The sequence below is a fragment of the Dermacentor albipictus genome, chromosome 1 (genome assembly GCF_038994185.2).
Source record: "Dermacentor albipictus isolate Rhodes 1998 colony chromosome 1, USDA_Dalb.pri_finalv2, whole genome shotgun sequence".
Taxonomy (NCBI): Eukaryota; Metazoa; Arthropoda; class Arachnida; order Ixodida; family Ixodidae; genus Dermacentor; species Dermacentor albipictus.
The window spans coordinates 505,784,454-505,806,948 of record NC_091821.1 but is presented as its reverse complement, the minus strand read 5'-3'; the positions used below and the strand labels follow the sequence as shown (position 1 = coordinate 505,806,948).

The window sequence follows — 22,495 nt, the reverse complement described above, 5'->3', positions numbered from 1 at the left end:
TCATCAGTTCCTTCGCGGTAGGCACCGCACAAAACGTATCAGGCTCTGACGAACCGTCACCTTCAAGGCTATCTTTAACGGTTTCCACAAGTGCTGCATCGGTCATCTCTTCTGTAGACACAGTGCCGTTGTCCCCTAACAAAAAGTCGCATAGTTCGACACCGTCAAGCACCCTACCGTTCATGCGTAGTTCATCCCATGCTTCTGCAACCTCGGGTGGGCTTGAAGGTTAGTCTTCAGGGACTGTAGCTTGAATGGCCTGATTTACCTGAGCCTTGGTGAAGCAATTCGCGATCACTCGTGATCCGACCTCTTACCACGACGCAGCAAGCATTTGGATTCCTTGGTAGATATCCACTTTCGTCGGCCGTTCAAGGCGGATGTCCAGGAGCATCTTTTGTATCAATCAACGGCGGTAACAGCATTTAAAGCTGTTGATAACCCCTTTGTCTAAGAGTTGTATGAGAGAAGTGCAGTTAGGTGGCAAATACTGCAGCTCGACGTTCGAAAGCTGTAGGCCTTCCACATGGTGCGCAGAGCAGTTATCAAGCAGCAAACAAATGCTGCGGCCTTGTCGCTTGACATCTTGGTTGAGCTCCTTCAGCCAGTTGGAAAAAATTGCCCGCGACATCCATGCTTTGGAGTTTGCCACATATTTTACTGGCATCCGCCTTGTTCCTTTAAAACATCTGGGCTGTGCATTGCGGCCAATAACCAATGGTATTCGCTTGTCGCTGCCATCAGTGTTGGCGCGAAGCAAAACCGTCACACGTAGTTTACTTTGCTTTCCACCGCGGCAGTCTTCTCCCTTTAGTGACAACATGTGGCTCGGTAACATTTGATAAAACAGGGCCGTCTCATCAGCATTATAAATGTCGGCAGCTTCATAGCGATTGAAAATGCCCGGAAGCTTCTCAACCACCCACGAGGCAGCTGCATCGCTGTCTGCGGAGACAGACTCGCCAGATATCACCTTTCCAACGACACCGCGCCGGCTTTTAAATCCTTTTAAATCCTTTTAAAGCGAAGTGCCAGCCGTGTCTACTTGACAAGAAAGGGGAGGCAGTTATCCTAAGGTTCAGACAAGCCAACAAGATAGCGCCAGAGATAGGTCACTGCATTTCGCAATCTCATACAGCATCAGCAATAACAGCGCTGAAGCTAACCATTTCCCTCTATCCCCGCGTATAGGTTTACTTTGGAGACCACAGGCGATGTGCCAATGCCTATTCCCATGCCTCTCGCACGTATGCGGGTTCGTGTTGGTGCATTCCAGATATTGTTACGAGCCTATACGTGCGCCTAATGTCTACATAAGCTGAATAATTTTGTGTTCTTAATTATATTGTAATTGTTCTTTCCCGGCTTTGAGGCTTCAATTTAAGCGTTTTTAAAGTCACAAATTTTGGGATCAGCACTGTGTTCCTGTACTCATTCAATTCTCATCATTCTTTTCTTCCCTGAATGCAGGCGAGTCAGAAAGTGCACAAAAACTATGGCATAGTGTCTTCGAACACTTACATATATTGAAATCCCGCAGAAATCAAGAACTCTCTTCCTTAAAGCTGCAACTTTAGAATTTCATAACTTTGGCTAAAGTACAGATACAAACATCCAAGAAATAACTCGCAGTATTTCAACATCCAGGAACATACCTGCTTCATTTTAACTATGTTGTTGCAGTACATTTTTTGCAACTCACATCCCAAATTTTTAACACAAGAAAAATTGTAACTACTTTTTTTTTTATTATTGACCTCAAAGAAAGTGTAATTACATATTTGTAAGCAGCACACAAGGTTGGATGTATCCTGAAGGTTTCATGTGCTTAAAGCAGTATCAAAAATAGTTGTTCTGGATGCCATGTCCCCTCATATTTAATGCTGTTTGTTTTTTGTGCTTTACTCAAAACACAAATTTTGGTCTCTATGTAATATTCAGGCCTCGATATCTCAACACCATGAACAGATAGAACTTTTTTTTTTTTTTCAGAACAGAGCCTAACGGAGCCTATACTCTATGCAGTATAGCAAGCAAATTTCTTAATTCTTTTTTTCACTATGGAAATGAATTATGTTGCAATAGTTTCTGCCACGTGGTTGCCATATGTTGTGGGCTTGTATTAAGTGGCCTGTAAAATAACTATTAAAGGCCAGATAAAAATTGTTTGCTATCTTTCTTTAGTCTTTATGCTATCTAAACATGCCTTACAAATAATTTTGTATTGTGCCATTTATCTTCCATTGTGGGCCTTAAACAATAGAAAAAGAAGTGTTAATTATTGTGGAAACCAATTGACCTACAGCAAAACTAATTACATACTTGAAATCAGCACAAAAGTCTTAATAAGACTGGAAAGTTTCATTAATATTGATGAAAAAGAGGATGAACATTATTTGAATCGTAGTGTCCCCCCTTCAGTTCATCTGCGAACGATCTGCATGCCTTGTGGCGACTAATCGGCCCAGTCTTCACACATGCTTTGACACTTTCTGAAAGTGGTGCTGCTTTGTTACCGTTCCCTCTGCTCACCTTGCATGATCATTTCGATTGCTCCTGCCAGCCGATGAACCTTGCACTGACTGAGACCACACACTGTGGAAAGCTGCACGTGTTAAGCCACTGAACACTTCTGGTGTTTCATAAGTTTCCAGATACAGTGAAATCTCGGTACAACGAACTTCAGGGGACCGCGGGAAAATGTTCGTTATTCTGAAAGGTCGTTATAGTGAAAGCCCAAAAATTAGCCATAACAATAGCATTTCAGTAACGCAAGCGTCCTACCTTTGAAACGGTACCTCCTTGAACTCGTTTCTCACACAATGCACACGTGATCGTCAGACAAGGCACATTTATTTGAAATAGTCCGTGATCGTCTTCTGACGGGTGCAGCACAGACTCTGCAGCACGAACAATTCCAGACCGTCCGCATTCTTATGCACGCCTTCGGTCGCTGTGCCGCTTTTGGCTATAAATATGCGGAGTTTTCGCAAGCAGTCCAACGCATCTGTGGCCAACACGGACTCGTCGCGGTCTTCGGGTGCTTCCGTAACGTGCAGCAAGATTCTTGCTGGTGCTTAAAGATTTTCTCCTTATCTTTCAGAATCGTGGCGATCGTCGACCGCGCCACTCCACGTTCTTTAGCCACGACGGATTGTTTCTTCCCGTCTTCTATCTCGCGAAGAATCTCTACTCTCTCGCTCAAAGAAAACTGCTTTCGCTTCTTCGCCGTGGTTAGAGTTGTTGAGCTCATGGCAACGCGAACGCCGGCACGCACTTCTAACACAATAATATAACCAGAAGAAAAACAAGATGGACAGGCCTGATACGGGTGACACACGCGGGTGACAGCACGCGAACAACTGAGAAAACAAGCAAGAAAAACGTGATGCGTCGTCACCTCCGCAACAGGGAAAAAAAAAAAACACTTCAGCGTTAATTACTACTTTTTTTTTTCTTCTGCCGCACCGTCTCAGGTTTTACGAGCCCATGCTCCCCGCCTCTCCACTCACAAAACCTGGTGCGTCGTTGCCTCCACAACGGAGAAGGAAAAAAAAAAAGTCTCCGCCCGCATCTTTCTCCTTCCGCGCCATCTCAGGTTTTTGCGGGAAGCAAGTTGCAGGGCGGCCCGCTCTTCGCGCTGCGTCGTCTGCTAGCTTAGAGCTCCGACTGCCGTGACAGATACACTGAAATCTAAGAATCCTCGCATTTCGGGATATGAGTTCGTAGTACTGAGGCGTTGTTAAGATGACACGGAAATTAAATAACGATCGTTATTCTGAAATGTTCGTTATTCTGAAGTTCGTAGTAGTGAAATATTTTTACATTGAAACTATAAGCAGTCGGCACGGGATTTCATAAAAGTTCGTTAATCTGAAATGTTCGTTAATGTGGTGTTCGTTGTAACGGGGTTTGACTATTCAGAAAATCGAATAGTAGATAATGCTTCACTATTTGATTCGTTGATATTCCAGTACAGTCGCCAATCGTTTATTCGGACCTCACGGGCACTGCGGAAAAGTCCGAATAAACAGGTGTCCGAAAAAGCAGATTAAGAAAAAAAAAATAAATCCTTTATTTCCCCACACATATTCAGGCTTGGCAGTAGGCTTGAAGAAATTGTGAACGCGCCGTTGCACGCTGTTTCGTTTAAGCGCATCCAGATAAGTCGGAATCTCGGAGAGGGTCGTATGGTCACTATAGATGGCTGAAAGCACAGTCGCTGCTTGTACACGCTCCAAATGCAATGGCAGCATAGCACATGGTGCATCATCTTTCGACTCAGAGTCATCGTCCGGCGGTGCAACAGAAACCTGACGAATGATCTCGCTGTCGTCGAGTTCTAGGCATGTCAGTACAGCAGTGTCAGCACTTGTGAAACTGCCAAATGAGATGGTGTCCGGAATGGCAATGCAACCACTGCGCAGGTCTCGGCAGAACATTTTCGGCGTCAGTAGGGAGCACATCGGAAGGCGACAAATCCTAGGCCTCCCGGCACTGCTTGCCGGCATTCCTGCTTGCCGGCATTCCTGCTTACCTGCTTGCCGGCATTCCCCAGCGCAGTCTGCGCGGGCACAGTCGGCGCCATTAGACACTTGACGTGATGTTTCCGTATGCCGCGTTGGATCACCGCAACCTCGACACAGCACACAAAGCAAACATCACCGCGTTGTCACGCCAACACCAGTCGCACAAACGAAAAACGTCGCCCATAGCGTCGCCTCTCGCAGCATTGTGCACGAAGAAAGAAACGAATCAGCTCCTGGATTGTCTTGACATAGCTTACTTAGCTGAGACTGAAACTGCTGTAGGCACGAACCAGGCAGAAACGATGATGATGGGTGGGGATTGGCAGTAGCGCCACTTCGTGGGGCAGCAAGGAGGCTCCGTTCAAAATAAAAATGGCGTTCAGCAAGTCGAACCATGCACCGGCCAGAGTCTGTGCATGGTGCTCTCGATCGAGTTGGCTCAAGGAGTGTCCAAAAAATCAGACGAGAGGTTGCAAGGTGTCTGAACTTTCGGCAGTTGTTATACATTAATGGTCTATCGGGAGAATGGTGGTGCCGCGAAGCAGACCGAATAATCGAGCATGTCCGAATTTTTGGAGTCCGAAAAATTAGTCTGTGACTGTATTCACAGAACCCTAGTTCCTTATTGAAAAAATTCGGCCCTCAAAAGTAACAACTGCCTTGTTTACACAGGTGCCAATGGTGTCAGTACTGGAATCTGTTTTAGCAAGAGGGCTGTACGCTTTTTAAATTACCACATAAGTGTGCAGAATTTTCTCTAATGATATCATATTGAACCTACTAACTATACATGGTGAAGGTTGACAAACAGATACTGAAATGAGTTCAGCAAATCCTTTCTAGTTCGTAGCTGTAGAAACAAAAACAAATGGTGATGCAAATTTAGTTTCAAAGCGAATGTAATCAAGAAAATAAAAATCCACTGAATTTAATAAAAATCCAGAGAATTTCCAAAATGGCGCCTGTAATCACTTTCTTACAAAAGCCAAAAAAAAGTTGAACCTTGTTACGAGAAAATTGCATTTGACATGAAAATACCTTCATTATATTCAGTATTCTTTATAAGCATGTATGCTTATATCAACTGAAAATATTACGATCATGTATACGATATGAAAAAAAAAATGCAAGCATGGTGCCTCTGAAAGGCCAGCAAGGTTCACCGACTGATTTTGATGGCTTTTTGGCAGCTTGTTATGCTGCCACAGAGTACAGGAACAATAAATTACGTTTAAAACGGTGCATTTTGCACCGTTGCAAACGTACCGTTCCTAATGTGCTACCACGTGAACAGTATGATACACAGAATTGGCACCTTAGCTTTCCAGCCGCAGTCCAATCTAGACAAGCCTTTGGCCAAAATGCATGTGTCTGTCTCTGCTACAGCTGTCAGCGTAGCCTATGCAGCAGATGATCTCGCGTTTCATTGCCAGTGAGATATGGTGCACTGACAATCAGCATCCCGCAATAGCTTTTCACCAGCTGCCTTATTGGTGAAACTGGGCACTGAGGTAGTTAGACCTAAGGCAGCTAGGCCTAATCGCTGCAGCTTTGTCACCAACTTTAGTTATGGTCTATATGCACTCTGCGTCACCACGAATATGCTGCCATGTGACTGGTGCTATCATGCTTGATCGTCAAATTTGAAATGGGCACACACTGTGTCATAGGTAGGTGTCATTTTAAGTCTGAGTGCAAACATTTTATGGCAAGCTTCCTGCAATGGCTTGTCACCATTCACTAGGTTGGCCGCACCATTTTGACCACTAGGTCTAACAAATGCTGCTTCGTTTGAAATCTGCAACCAATGTTGCAGCTTTATGCCTAGTTGATATAGTGGGTCCTGTAATGTAAAACTATTCCTATCTGTCTTATTGCAATCTCCTGACGTCAAATTTACGTAACTGCCGACACAGGTGTAGGGGGGTGACCCACAGCGTTGCCTGAATAGCCCAATCAAACACTCTCCTCATTTGTAAGACGTCACTTTTGCTTGCTTTAAAAACGAATAATGTGGTCTACCTTGAGCACTTTTTCTTATCTGATTGGTTGATGAGAGGCGAGGAGCCTGCTAAAATGTAGAGGGTTCAGATGGGGCCGAGCCAGCGCAGTGAAAATAGATAAGAGGATAATGAGGGTGGTGCCGGCGTCTGCCATTGGTCCACCATCCCTTACCTTGCTTGCGGTGGCTGGTCGAAAATTGCAGTAGCGTGCAATGGAAGGCCCAGAATGCCTCGAATTAGAAAGAGCGCCGAATTCAGAAAAAAAAAAAATAAAGAAAATCCGAAAAAAGCGTCGAATTGGAAAAAAAATAATTTTTCTTTTTTTAGGCCTAACCATGCATAATTAGTGTGCAGATATATCTGATAGTGCGTTTTTGTGGTTTTTGTGATGTTGCAGGACAGACAGGTGAAGTGAGGGTGGCCCAAAATTTTGTGCACGAATTGTGAAGGGCTGATAGCAGAATTGGAATAGAAAAGTTTGGAATAGCTTTACATTATAGCACCCAGTGGCAGCATCCAAATTTTCTGTTGCCATTTTAATGACTTTGGTCATTGGGTAGGTGGTGGTGCCCCAAGGAAGTCTGAATGAATGGGCAGGTTAAAAGAATCATGTGTTTAGAACATTGGTTTACAACTTTATCTGACATTTTTGCTACCAGACAATATATCCTTAGGCTCATTCAAACAAGTACTATTTGCTTCGTTATAATCGATACTGTGTCTAGCCTTGCACTTTTGGTTTCCTTGAATTAAAGTATGCTCAACCAAATTTTATGTTTTACTTCTTCAATCCAGTAATTCATTATATCTGTTTTCTATATCAAGGTTTGACTTTATTGGCACATTTCAGGTCATGGTATGACAGTCATTTCTGTTTGTACAGAGCATCTTTGTCATTATGAGTTATTGGATGTTTTGAATTTGTAATGTGTTGAGCGTGCACTGAAATTTTGTTTCAGAAGCCCTGCTACCTCTGTTTCCCAAATTTTGTTTCCCAGGATTCTAAGTATCACGTTAACAGGGGTCTGCTGTATTTTTGTGATGTAATTGGTCAAGTTGTGACTGCAGGCTTATCCACAAAGCAAAAAAATTTCCTTTGTAGTGAAAAGGTGTAGTGATGGATGTCAGTGCAAGTTGTGTTTTATGCACGTTTTTTGCCTCACATGGATGCTACAATGTTTCCTACTTGCCGTGAAACCCTGCAGAATCGGGCGGCGCAGTCTGTGCCTGTGATCGTGCTGGATTCTGATAGTGATGAAAATGGGCTGCAGTCAGAGGACCCACCGAGCCGTGAAGGGTGCCACACTCCACCACTGCAGGAGATACATCTGCCAAACACAGCAAATGGCGACATAGTGCCCGAGACCCAACAGGACTCCGCACTCTGGCCAACCTCCGTGGAAACTCCCAAGGCAAGCATGCGACCATTTGAAAACAACCGATCTGAAGGCACTGCAATGACACAGTAGTACAGCAGACTTCTATTCATTCGACTCTGATTAATTAAATTTTTTGATTACCTAATTCTATCTCGACTGAAGGTACCGGCCAGTGCTCGGACATGTCTGCGAGCCCAAACTTTCGTTATTTTGATCCCGAAATTGGCCGTTGCCGGGTAATTCAAACTTGGCTGGTCCGCGCGCACGCATGCACGCACCTGACAGTGAATGAACACATCAAAAACACCTGTTTTTGGCCTACCCCAAGAAAAATGTAAAGTGAGAATGGTAACTCACATTTATTAGAGTACTTATTTGATTCTAGTGTGTTCTCTTTTAATATGTTTATTTTCAAGAAAATTTTTTGCAAATTGCCTGTGCAGTGCAATCTGATACGAAACCAAAACAAAAATAGCATTAGCGGTATTTGCTACGGCCTACAGATAGAGCCAGTCTAGCCAATGTCATCTCCATTGCCATCACAAGACGGAAACCTTGGATGGCCACCGGATGAGTTCTCACTAGCATGACGACGACAATGCACTGCTTTCAGTCTGATTACGAGAGCATGCTCAAACACTTTCCGGCCCGTGGGAAAAGCAGCAGCTTTCGGGTAGTCTAGTACAGTGAAATCTCAATATAACGAACTTCAGGGATCCACGGTAAATTGTTTGTTATTCTGAAAGGTTGTTAAGTGAAAGGCCCAAAATTAACCATTCTGCCCATCAACCCGTCAGTTCATAAGTTGTCTCCATATGAGCTATCAACGAAAACATCGCTTTTGGCTCTCAGCAAGTGCTGTTGCTCTTTTCCATAGATTCCACTGCCACGCACCACCGATGCACTGTTAATGAGAGTGACGCATGCAAAACAGATGCTGACACCGAGAAAACTACCAACAAAAATGTATCTCTATGTCACCTCCAAACCACAATATTTCTTGCTTTTTGTTTGTTTTTCAATTTTCTTGCTGTGTGCACCGCAACTATCTCGTTCGAGGTGGAAACCTGAACAATGTAAAAGCGCAAGTTAACATTAATGACACAAAAAGTGCAAAGTGCGACCGTGTGGCAGACCCGCGAGTACATAGGTTACGTGTCACCGCGCGCATAGCTATTTTATGGCCGCAAAAAGAAGCGTGAAAGAAAGAGGCGTGCACAGAAAGAAGGAAGAGATGCACCTTTGTTGCTGGTTGACACTTTTCTGGGCGGAGCATGTGCTCGCCGTCATTCTTTGTTGTTTTTTTTTTCCCCCTCTAACTCGGGCGCCATCTCAGGTTTTCCAAACCCATGCACCGTGACGTCTGCTCTCTGCACCTTGCCATCTGCTAGCCTACTGTTTCCTCAGCTGGAAAAGATACATAGAAATCTAGGAATGCCCAACTTTCTGAATATTAGTTCATAGTACTGAGGTGTTGTTACATCAGAGATAAACTAAGTAACGGCCTTTATTCTGAAAAGTTCAATATTTTCAAGCTCGTATTACTGAAATATTTTTACATTGAAACTATAAGAAGTCAGCAGGGGATTTCTGAAAAGCTTGTTAATCTGAAAAGTTTGTTAATGTGGTGTTCATAGTAAATAATATTTTCCTATCACTGAGCATGCTGGATATTAAAATGTGTGTGTGCGTGTGTATGTGTTAAATTGATGAAAAAGTAATTTGCTTAACAATGGTACTATTTGCCAACATTTATAAAAAGGAATTTGGAAAAACTCTTTAAAATTTGTAGAAAGAAAGAAACAGTTATATAAAAACATCATTGTTGCTTCACACAGAAAAAAGTGTGAAAAATTGCAGAATACACATGTTGAATGTAAGCGATGTGTAGAAAATTTCTGAAAATACCATCTTTCTATGTAAAAAGCATCTTGAGATATAAAAGAAGACATTAACACTAGTGACTAACTATAGAGCGATGCTGAGGTTGATTCCCGGACGTCTTTTCATGCAAAATTCAACTCTCTATGCGGCCACCGGAAAATTACCCCGACCGAAGGTTGTTGTCACCCTGCAGGTAAGAACTATGACGCCGTTTACATGTAGTGCCTTAACTCTCGCGAGAACTTAGCGCCACATGGTGTCGTATAAGGGAAGTGCAACCGACTTCCGGTGTGACTGGTTTCCGGTAGTAGGCCGAGTGCACGTTCGTGGTTGAGTGCCGAGAAATAGACAGTTTTAGTTTAGCGTACGCTATACGCTATAGTGTAGTGGGCGCGAAGCCGCGCAAGTTTTTTTGCAGCTTTAGTTGGCCAGCGAGATCTTCGAATCTCGGAGGCCGTATGCCGTCGTTGCGGCTATTTTCCGACTCTAGCGATAGGTAGCGCTGATATCTCGAATGTTTCTTTCGTTAGGCTTAGACTCGTTCGAAACGAGAATCGATCTCAAAAACACCACAAGGGTATCCAAATACTCTGTCATTGAAGCGGCCTGAGACTAAGCGAAAGCCGTTTACACAATCATTTGCTGCGAACGAAGTGCATTTTACAAAAGCAACGCCAAATTCAATTCGAAGCGGGCAGCCGGGACCGCCGCCATGTTGGTGGCTAATTCCTTCCCATCATTCCTAATGCGACGATCCTGCGTTTACATGCTCCCCGAGAGTCGACTCGCGCCCGTAAATGTACCCTCGCATGGTGCATTAATGCGATGAGCCTTCCTAGCGCATTACTGCAGTTTACATGAATGTGATGTGCTAGAAATGCGATGCGATGCGACACTGTCGCATTTATGTAAACGGGGCCTATGATCTTTAGAACACGCAACATATCTTTATATTGGCGCATGGCAGCTTTGAAGTGGTTTGGCGAAGAAAGCAAAACATCGTTCGGAAATCTGACAAACCAAAGTTGCCTTCTACATCAGTGCTGCTTCCAAAGTCCAAAAACTTGCGTGCAGATGCGTTAGAATTGGTAACATTTCTGTGCATGAGCGACACCGATGCCATCTTGGAAACTATGAGTGCTCATCGCGCCGACCACGACCTTTCTATGGAGGCACTATAAATATCTGTGCACAGCATAAAAAGAAAACCTGAAACCAAAACTGACTACAGTGAAACCTCAGTGATACGATCACAGCTGGTACGAATTTCGGTGTGATATGAATTCATACACTTCCCCAGCCATAGCGCCGGGGAATCGTCGAAGCTTGCCAAAGCAGGTCGGCGAGCTCTGTGTGAGCTCCTCCTCGCAGCGTAGGGGGAGGCTGGCAGAAGGCAGTCGATAACACAGCGGCAACTGCGCGAACTGTACAGAGTGGAAACGGTCCAGCAAATGAGCTAGCGGTAACACGGCGACTAGGCTGTTTCACATGGCACAATTGGAGTGAAAAAAAATGTTTCTGCCGCACACGTTGCAGAGCGATTTTCGCTGACAGCTCTCAAATGAGTCTGTGACAGTGCAGTCTCCATCGCAGCGATGCCCAAAGTTGCCGCCTGCTCACAAAGTATCCATGCCTGCATCATTAAATAAAAACAACATGGAAAGTAGTCAAATATTAGAATTTTCCTGTTATTATTTGAAAATAGAAAAAGTCCACCATTTTTCTATGTTTAAAAGTGTTGAGACGTCACGATCGCTTGCAGGTGCGGTGAGTGAGACGCTGCACAACAGTGCAAGTATGAGCGTGCGGCTGCCGCAGCATCGGTGAGGTGGTACTGTTTCGAAAACTCTAGTTTCGTTGTTATTATGGAAGCCACAACTCTTTTCCTGGAGGAGTATTTGCTTTTGCAGAAAAACAACCTACTATTGAGTGTGCATGTACTACAAACAACTGGCACAATTTGTAGCGATGAAAAGGTTGACGATGGTGGCAATCGAGTGGGTACGTGCCTTATGTTGAAGGTGGCGTGGCGACTGCTCCTGACTTGGATATCGTGCAGCTTCTCCTTTTAAACGAATTATGTGAGCGGAAGAAAAAAAAAATGTTTATAAAGCTCCTAAGCAGCAGGGGCTGGTGGGTACACCCTATTCATCATCATCATCACCACCAGCCTGGTTACGCCCACTGCAGGGCAAAGGCCTCTCCCATACTTCTCCAACTACCGCGATCATGTACTAATTGTGACCATGTTGTCCCTGCAAAATTCTCAACCTCAACCGTCCCCCCTAACTTTCTGCCGCCCCCTGCTGCACTTCCCTTCCCGTAGAATCCAGTCCGTAACCCTTAATGACCATTGGTTATCTTCCCTCATTACATGTCCTGCCCATGCCCATTTCTTTTTCTTGATTTCAACTAAGATGTCATTAACTCGCGTTTATTCCGTCACCTAGTCTGCTATTTTCTTATCCCTTAATGTTGCACCCATCATTCTTCTTTCGATAGCTCGTTGCGTCATCCTCAATTTAAGTAGAACCCATTTCGTAAGCCTCCAGGTTTCTGCCCCGTACGTGAATACTGGTAAGACACAGCTGTTATACACTTTTCTCTTGAGGGATAATGGCAACCTGCTGCTCATGATCTGAGAATGCCTGCCAAACGCACCCCAGCCCATTCTTATTCTTCTGATTATTTCAGTCTCATGATCCGGATCTGCTGTCACTACCTGCCCTAAGTAGATGTATTCCCTTACCACTTCCAGTGCCTCGCTACCTATTGTAAATTGCTGTTCTCTTCCGACACTGTTAAACCTTACTTTAGTTTTCTGCAGATTAATTTTTAGACCCACTCTTCTGCTTTTCCTCTCAAGGTCAGTAAGCATGCATTGCAATTGGTCCCCTTATTTACTAAGCAAGGCAATATCATCAGCGAATCGCAAGTTACTAAGGTATTCTTCATTAACTTTTATCCCCAATTCTTCCCAATCCAGGTCTCTGAATGCCTCCTGTAAACACGCTGTGAATAGAATTAGAGAGATCGTATCTCCCTGCCTGATGCCTTTCTTTCTTGGGATTTTGTTGCTTTCTTTACGGAGGACTACGGTGGCTGTGAAGCCGCTATAGATATCTTTCAGTATATTTACATACGGCTCGTCTACAGCCTGATTCTGTAATGCCTCCGTGACTGCTGAGGTTTCGACAGAATCAAACGCTTTCTCGTAATCAATGTTGCAACAGAACTGCTTGTTCGCCTAGTTGGTGCTTGCTAAAAAACGTTTTTTGCAGCAATTGAACACTCGCAAAAGAAAGACACATAAAGGCAACACGAGCGGCACTTCCAACTGATTTATTTTGGGCTGTGACCCGATAATATATGTAGCATTCCTAACTAGAACGGCAACAGAAATGACATCATCTAAGTGAGACGGGTGTCGTCCGCCATTTTATTCCAACTTCTTCCTTCTCACTTCTCCCCTAGCACCTTCCTTCGTCTTCTTTCATGCGTCCAGCGCAGACCGCTTCACTCTTCCGGATTTCTTTTAATTACACCTCCTGGGGTAATACTTGAATACGTTTCCAATAGCGGCGCACTCCGTTTGGCCCGAGGCTCCGGCGTACCAGACATTCTTCAATATTCCATGCTGGCATGCAGTCTTAATAACTTGAAATGGTCCGCAATATTTTGAATTTGAGGGCACAGCTCCTTTCCTTACAAGGACATAGTCTCCAGGCTGTATGTCCGGTATCTCGCTACTGTGCCTTTTATCAAAGTTTCGCTTCATGCGGCGCTTGTAGATCTCCTGTTCTTTGACAGTTTTCCTTACTTCCGCAAGTTCGAGGTTCTCTAGGAGACCTAGCTCACGATCTGCAGGAAGTATGGGCGCTGTACCTGAAGTTACAAAATGAGGGCTGCAGCCTAAACTCGTGGTGTATGATCTGTTGTGATGCTTCACAGCGGCCTCGAGACAGCACTTCCAGCCACCGGCAAAGTCTGGATACATCTTCAGATACTGTTTGATGTCTCGTATGGCACGTTCCGCTAGGCCGTTTGCTGCCGGGTGGTATGGAGAAGAATACTTTATCATGATGCCGTGCTCCTGGGCCCACTTTGATAATTTGGCACTCCGAAAAGCCGGCCCGTTGTCGCAGACGAGCGTCTTTGTGTGTTTAAAACACTCAGCTTTGAGGAGGTCTATTACGCTGTTTGCGTCTTCTTTGCCAGCTTTAGCCGCAATCGTCCGTGTGCACTCATCTATGGAGAGCAAGAAAGCTTGCGTTCGCTTGACTCCTTCCCCCTTCTTTTTGAGCTCCGCGAAGTCCAAATGAATTACTTCGAACGGGATGCTTGAATATTCAGGGTTTGTCATAACGTCTGTCGATTGCTTGAATTTAACTTTGTTCACCTGGCAGAGGTGGCATGTGCGGATGTAATGGCTGATGTTGTTTTTCATGCCCGGCCATGTGAATCTCATGAGCAATTTCTTATAAGTGCACCAGAAGCCATCATGTCCACCCGATTCAGGGGTGTCGTGGTATAGATGAAGAATCCTTGGAATCATAGTTGGTGGTACATGATACCTTCCATTGATAAACTGGAGCTCTTCTGTACCTTCCCATAGCTTAATATGATTGATTGTATCTGGATTATCTTGATTCCTGTACAAGTAATCTTGATAGTGCGTCAGCGTCAGTGAGGAGTGGGCCAGGACGGTGCGAAATTACGAAATCAAATTGTTGCAGATAGTTCACCCATCTAGCAATGCGGCCTCTTGGCTGGGCCATGCTCAGAAGTTGAGTCAATGCTTGATGGTCCGTGAAAAGTATGAATTTGGCACCTTCCAGGTAAGTACGAAAGTACTGCACAGCTTTTAAGACGGCCAGAGCTTCCTTTTCTGTGGTACAGTAATTGATTTCGGCGGGTTTCAGGGTATAGCTGTAGTACCCCACGACGTAGTGTTTGGTTTGATCAGCTTGTTTGGATGGCTTCTGGTATAGAACTGCACCGGTAGCATAATGTGATGCGTCCGTGTTCAGCACGAAAGGCAAGGAAAAATCCGGTATTCGCAAGATGGGGTCCGACGATATTAGTTTTACAAGCTCACGATAGACAGCTTCGCACTTCTCGTCCCAATGAAAAGGCACGTCTTTCTGAGTTAAACGTGTGAGGCACCTTGTTCTCAGTGCGTAGTCTTTGATAAACGCCCGGAAGTGTCCTGCAAGGCCAAGAAAAACGCGCAGGGAGTGCACATCATAAGGCTTTACCAGCTTGGAGATTCTCTCTACCGATTCTTGCTTGGTGCTTTTAGTCTGTCCATCAAACACCCTGCCAAGAAATACTACGGTATCTTGAAAGAACGCACTTTTCTTGAAGTTGACTTTGAGTTGGGCAAGACTTAGGGCACGAAGAACTTTTGAAAGATGACTACGGTGTTCGTCCTTTGTCTTTGAGTAGATGATGATGTCGTCGATGTACACATTGCAAAATGTGCCCAGGTAAGGTTTCAGAATGTCCGTCATAATCTTCTGAAACCACGCAGGGGAGTTTTTCCAACCAAATGGTAGGCGGTTGTACTCAAACAAGTCAAATGGGGTTATGAACGCGGTGTACTTCTTCGTTTCTTCACTTAGTGGAATCTGCCAAAAGCCCTTGCAGAGATCTATTCGTGAAAACCAATGGCAACCACCGGTTTCGTCAATGATGTCGTCGATTCTCGGCATTGGATAAGGTATCAATTGTGGGGTCTGATGTGGGGTTCTCACACCGTACTCTTGGGACAAAGGAACGACAACACAGTAGTGCAAACAGTCACAAGGGCATTTATTGCACCTTTCATACATCAATGCTTGCTAGCCGAGTTGCTATCCACAAAACATGCCGATGGGCGCGCGACAAATCTAGAAGTCCGACTTACCGCGACCGGAAGCGAGCGAATATGTTCGCCCCATGCTGGATCCCAACGCCTGGTCGTTCGCGTGTATAGACACGCGAATCGTGGCGCGTTCGAAGGCGGCCACGCGAGGCGGTCTCGCAGATGCATCGGTCGCCGCGCACGCGGGATGTCCGCGCTGCTTCGGCGACCCGCCGGGAAAGAGGGTTGCAGCACGTGCCAGCACGTCTATCCCGCTCGCTGTCTGGAACCCAAGAGAGCGCGCCTCGCCTCTCCCGCCGAGGGTAACCCCGCAGCCGCGCAACACTAGCGCCATCTCTCGGACTGCGCCTGTACCACTCGGACCGCCGCGTGTGCGGCGAAGCCGCACTACGGGAGACGCGCTATGCGGGAAAAACATCAGGGGAGGCGCGAGGGTCGCGCATCCCCACATCCCCCCAACCTTAAATCACTACATATTCCGGCGAAAACATGTGACACGGTCTAACATCAACGCGCGCTTCGCGACAAGATAGTACATGTAACAGTGGCCGCGCCGAAGAAATGTCCACACGCTGTCCATAGCATGCGAGCCGACATTGTCCTTGGGTGCACCGCTGGCGTCCGCCGGTCACAGCAGCGGCTTTGCAGACTTGACGGCACGATCCCAAGCCAGGACTCCGGAGACGACGACGCACTAGTCGGTACGAGCAAGCGTCGCTCGCGCCGACGCTCCCTGCCGGCAAGAGCCGCCGTAGCTGTCGGTGACCGCCGGCTCTTTTGTCCGCCGCCGAGGGTTGTGAGCTGGATACAGGAGGCCGCCGAAGTCGCCGCGCCGAACTGGCCACAGCATCACCATCGCCCGGGGTGGCTCGATCGTAGTCCGGGGCAGCAGCGCAGACGATGTGCAGGTGACGGCAAACCTGGGGTGACTCCAATCACACTGCGTAAACTCAACACACTCGGCAAACACTAAAGTAGTGCAAGGGAGAGGAAGTCTGCATGCGCATCGCCCACGTGGTACGATGTTCAACTCGGCTAGCAAAAGATCGGCAGCTACTCAGATGCTAAGTTCACGTGAACGAAGCTCGCTTTCTTGAGTCGAACGAGTAATTTCAATTCGTGCGAGGCTAAACAGAATGAGGGAAGCAACTTGCAACGCCTCAACGCCACGGTCCACCCGGTTGTGTCTCTCCGCGTGCGACAGGCAGCTTCGTAAAGCCTTAGGCCTAAAGCGTCGCTACCCTGACAACAACCGGCATCCAAAAACAACACCCAAAATGGGCGCAAAACAGGCAGCCGCGAGGAGACGTCAGCTCTGTGAGGTGGTCCTACTCCGCTCGGTGCACACAGCATCCGAGTTGACGGCGCCCACCGTCCCAGACGGTGTCGGAGCGCCCGGTGCCAGGCCGCAATACCAGTCAGCCCGTCGTGGCACCCGTGGCCCGCGGCCACCCGGCTCCCAGAGCCGCGACTTCATCCGAGTCAAAGAGATCGAAGAAGCTATTTACATAAGAAATTCGGACCACCCACGAGGCTTCCGTACTCACTCGCTTCAGGCTTGCCACTGCTCCGCGGGCGCTCAGCCTCGCTCTCCCAGGATGCAGACCACGTGGCTCTCGTACAGACGAATGCCATTAAAAAAAAAAACACTTGCGAAAAGGCTTAGTATGTTGACATGTTCAAACACACTACAGCCACCGCCGCCTCGCTCAAGAAAGCACGCCGCTGACGCTAGCGATCAAAATCCACGCTAGGCCTACGCTTCGGTTCAAACAAAGGTCTCGAACGAAGCAACACTTAAAATTATCGTCCGATGCCCCAAGAGTTCCACGTTGGGCAGCCAGATGTGGGGTCTGATGTGGGGTTCTCACACCGTACTCTTGGGACAAAGGAACGACAACACAGTAGTGCAAACAGTCACAAGGGCATTTATTGCACCTTTCATACATCAATGCTTGCTAGCCGAGTTGCTATCCACAAAACATGCCGATGGGCGCGCGACAAATCTAGAAGTCCGACTTACCGCGACCGGAAGCGAGCGAATATGTTCGCCCCCATGCTGGATCCCAACGCCTGGTCGTTCGCGTGTATAGACACGCGAATCGTGGCGCGTTCGAAGGCGGCCACGCCTTCGAACGCGCGAACTTTGGAAAGGAAAAAAGAAACCGAAAAGCTGGTGGAACAAGGAGATACGAGAAGCGATCGCCGAAAGACAGAAAGCATCTCGAGAGCACAGGCAGGCAAAGAAGGCGCAGTTGCCACAGAATGAAGTAACCGGTAAATGGGAAATATACCGGGAGAAAAAGTCTATGGTTCAAATACTGGTGCAAGCAAAATTAAAAGGTGAAAGTGAGAGTTGGTTGTCAGAAATACGTGAGAAAAAGAAGGCCGCACCTAGAATATTTTGGAATCACATAAAATTATTAGGCAGAAAATCAACAACAATACAACAACATATCCTAGACGAAGATGAAAACAGACTGGAAGGAGAAGCAGCAATAAATTACATCCAAAAAGTAACAGCCGAATCTTTCCAAGGCAAGGACGAGGTTGTATTTGAAGAGAAAAAGAGCATGAAAGAGACCCAAGGGGGAAAGGAGCTAGTGCTTACAAATTTAAACTGGAAGAAAGCGGAAGAGAAAATACCTAAGCGCACAGCCACAGGGCTAGACGAGGTTCCCGTTAGGCTGATAAATGAACTGGGACCAAAAAGTAAGGAAGCTCTCGTGAAAGCAGTTGAAAAAACTTTAAAAGATAGACGAATACCAGACAGTTGGCGACAAAGTAGAATGAATTTAATTTATAAAGGTAAGGGGGAGAAAGACAGAATTCACTCGTATAGACCGTTGACCATTACATCGGTAATATACAGGCTAGCAATGCAGGCAATCAAATTAAAGCTTCAAGCATGGGCAGAAAATAATGACATTTTGGGAGAGCTTCAGAATGGCTTTAGAATAGGTAGGCGTTTGGATGATAACTTGTTTGTTCTTACTCAGTGTATTGAAATATCAAAAGCAGAAAGCAGACCGTTGTATGTGGCCTTTTTGGACATTACAGGAGCATACGACAACGTAGACCGCAGCATTTTGTGGGATATTCTGGAAGGGGAAGGCTTAGGTAACGATTGTATACAGCTTTTGAGAGAGATTTACCTAGAAAATACTGTTTGCGTTGAATGGGAAGGGATGAGGAGCGCGGAGAAAGTTCATATCAACAAGGGACTGAGGCAGGGGTGCCCTTTATCCCCGCTGCTGTTTATGATGTACATGGTGAGGATGGAGAGGGCGCTAGAAGGAAGTAATATCGGGTTTAATCTCTCATACAAACAGGCAGGTACAGTAATAGAGCAGCAACTCCCAGGTTTATTTTATGCAGACGACATTGTGTTGCTCGCAAACAACCAAAGTGATTTGCAACGTCTGGCTAATATTTGTGGACAGGAAGGCAACAATTTAGGTTTGAAATTTAGTGTTAGAAAATCAGGTGTTATTGTATTCAATGAAAACAGTGAACAGACAGTGGAGATACAGGGCCAAGAAATACCTCGGGTAACAGAATATAAATACCTTGGTATATGGATAAACGAAGGCAACGGATATATGGAAACACAGGAAAAAACCATAACAGTCAAGGGGAAGAGAAATGCAGCCATAATGAAGCACAGAGCGCTATGGGGATACAATAGGTACGAGGTCCTCCGAGGTATGTGGAAAGGGGTAATGGTTCCAGGACTTACTTTTGCAAATGCGGTTGTTTGCTTTAAATCAGGGGTACAATCAGGACTCGACGGGAACCAAAGGTCAGTGGGTCGCCTCGCATTGGGCGCTCACGGGAAGACTACAAATGAAGCTGTGCAAGGGGATATGGGCTGGACTAGTTTTGAAGTGAGGGAAGCTCGCAGTAAAATTGAGTATGAAGAACGGCTGAGGAATATGGAGGAACGTAAATGGGCTGGGAGAGTGTTCAGGTATCTGTACAGGCAAAACATTGATTCACAGTGGAGGAAAAGAACTAGGAAGCTTACCAGCAAGTATGCGGCCTGTGGGGTGGGCAACACAGCAACAAAGAAGGTCAAGCGGAAAGTCAGAGAGGCTGAATTAATCTCATGGGTGGCGGCAATGGAAAAGAAACCTGCCATGAGTAACTACTTAAGGGGAAAAAACGAAATTAGGAAAGAAACCATTTATGATAACTCAAAGGGAAGCTCATTACTTTTCGAAGCGAGATCGGGATGCCTTAGAACACGCACGTACAAAGCGAGATATAAGAAGGAAGAAGAAGCATGTGCTTGCTGCGGTAAAGCTAGGGAAACGACGGAGCATATTTTATTAGAATGTGAAGACATCTATCCAGCGGTCGATTTAGGCACCACTGGCCTCCTTGAAGCCCTTGGGTTCAGCGGGAGCAGTGGAAAAGCAAACAGGTCCGCAATAGACATCAGTAAGAGGCGATTGGAGGATTGGTGGAAGAAAAGTAGGGAAACGACAAAGGACGGAGACGTACAAAAGCACAGTTCGCAATAGGGTATCAGAAAATTTGGACGTGGTAGTTCATAGTGTGTTTTTTTGTTCTCATGGGTTAACCTAGGTAGGATATTAGGCAGCATAGTAGCAAGAGCTTGGTGGCGCAAGCCACCGCCCCGTTCCAAAGGGGACGCTCATAACATCCATCCATCCATCCACGCGAGGCGGTCTCGCAGATGCATCGGTCGCCGCGCACGCGGGATGTCCGCGCTGCTTCGGCGACCCGCCGGGAAAGAGGGTTGCAGCACGTGCCAGCACGTCTATCCCGCTCGCTGTCTGGAACCCAAGAGAGCGCGCCTCGCCTCTCCCGCCGAGGGTAACCCCGCAGCCGCGCAACACTAGCGCCATCTCTCGGACTGCGCCTGTACCACTCGGACCGCCGCGTGTGCGGCGAAGCCGCACTACGGGAGACGCGCTATGCGGGAAAAACATCAGGGGAGGCGCGAGGGTCGCGCATCCCCACACAATTCAGTTTGACGATTGAGAGCCCGGTAGTCTGTGCAGAGGCGGAATGTCCCGTCTTCTTTAGGTGCAATAGTGATAGGAGAAGCAAATGGGGATACAGAAGGCCGGATGATACCTGCGTCTAACATTTCTTGCAACTCCTTTTTCAGCCACACCTTTTTATCTCTGGACATATTATAGGGGGTTCTACGAACCACTGTTTTATCTGCGAGCTCGAAAGGAACGACATGGGATTTCATTGCTGGAGGGTAGCTTCCTATGCATATAAGCTCTGGGTACTTAGTCTTGATGTCTTCGTGGTGAAAAATTAGCCTTGATACACTAGGTTCTTCACCAGGGTCTTCTGTTCTTATCATGTCTTCGGCCATTACCTTGTCATCCCAATAGAGGTTCATCTTAAGTTTTTTCATGTCTGGACGGGACAAAAGAAAATCGTAGGTGACATTGGGAATGGCCAATACGTCACTGGTAATAGCATTTCCTTCAAATTCAATAGCCAGGGTTACCCATTCGCTATGCATGGTCACTGACCCATCGTAGGCTTGGACACGCAATGTTCTACCAGCGTGCAGACGACTGGCATCCACTCGAGTCTTGTTGATAATAGATACCGAAGCTCCACTATCAACGAGAGCCTTCACTTCAATGCCATCTACCTTAATGGGGGCGTACAATAAGCTTGACGACACCAAATATACTGTCTCACTGAAGCTCTTTTTCTGGGGCTTGTGATGCACGGTAGACAGATTATGTGGAAGTAGGTTGCCGTGAACTGCGGTAATTGGTTCTTCACCATCCTCACAGTCATGATTTACGCTTCCCAGAGATTTGTTTATGAAGCTGTGTTCACATTCAGTTGACGGCAACGACTCTAGATTGGAATCAAGTTGCTCTGTTCTACCATCTGGCTGTCTTCTCGATGTAATTCTTGGCACTGAGGTCTGGAGAAAGTTCAGAAGGTCATCAAACGTTCTTGGACCTTTGAGCTGGACATGACAACGGATCTCGATACACAACCCTTGCGTTATCAAAGCTACAACAGCAGAAGACGACAGCTTCGGTTCTGCAGAATACAACAGGCGACGCTTCTCAAGACAGTACTCAAGCAGAGAGCCACCTGTATAACTGAACCGCAGTGCCGCATCCCATCTTTCTACTGCGTTGCCTTCGAAAGCCCCTAAAAAGTTGCTTTTCCACAGTTCCCAACATGTTGTTCCATAATCCATGAGTTGCACGTCATACCATTTTCTGGCTATACCGCCCAAATAGCGGCGCATATGCAAAATCTTTGTGTCGTCGGAGTGCCACAGATTCTTGTCACAGGCGTACTCGAAAAAACACAGCCAGTAGTGTGCATTTTGCGATTTTCCTTCAAAAACATCTGGTTCAACAATACTTCGTGCTGACTGCTCTCGACTAAGCGCTTGGACGAAAGTTCTCATTATTTCGATCTGTTGTATAATGTTCCTTTGCAGTTCCATAACACTCAAGTCTAGGCTCACCTTCCCGGCAGGCGTTTCCTCTTTGAGGGTGCCACGTCGTATGGGTTCCAGAACGAGTTCGCTCAGTGTCTGCAGTTGTAGATTCACTGTCACCGATCCTGTTTGCACGAGGGCTTGGCGGCTGATTGCAGCTTGTTGCAGTACCACGTTGATCAGCGCGGTAGAACTAACTTCAAGAGGAAGGTCCGTCGCTGGCTCACCGTGCACTTGGTATCGGGTGAACACAACAGACTCTGATGACGCCTGGTCGACGAAAAACGTCACCCGCATCGCTGGTCTTCGAAAACTGTCGGCTGCGCCAAAATGTAGCGTTCCTAACTAGAACGGCAACAGAAATGACA

At 46.4% G+C, this 22,495-nt stretch overlaps 1 protein-coding gene across 3 annotated transcripts in view; it reads left to right on the top strand.

The window, feature by feature from the left end:
• LOC135907566 (telomere-associated protein RIF1-like) overlaps positions 1–22,495 on the top strand; it is a 307,714-nt gene that overhangs the window by 233,083 nt on the left and 52,136 nt on the right. For all 3 annotated transcript variants that reach the window (XR_010566054.1, XM_065439245.1, XM_065439243.1), the window contains exon 26: positions 7,738–7,944. Coding sequence is in view for 2 of the 3 variants with exons in the window: in XM_065439245.1 (XP_065295317.1) it covers positions 7,738–7,944 (207 nt within the window). In the remaining variant the exon portion in view is untranslated. The remainder of the gene's footprint in view (positions 1–7,737; positions 7,945–22,495) is intronic.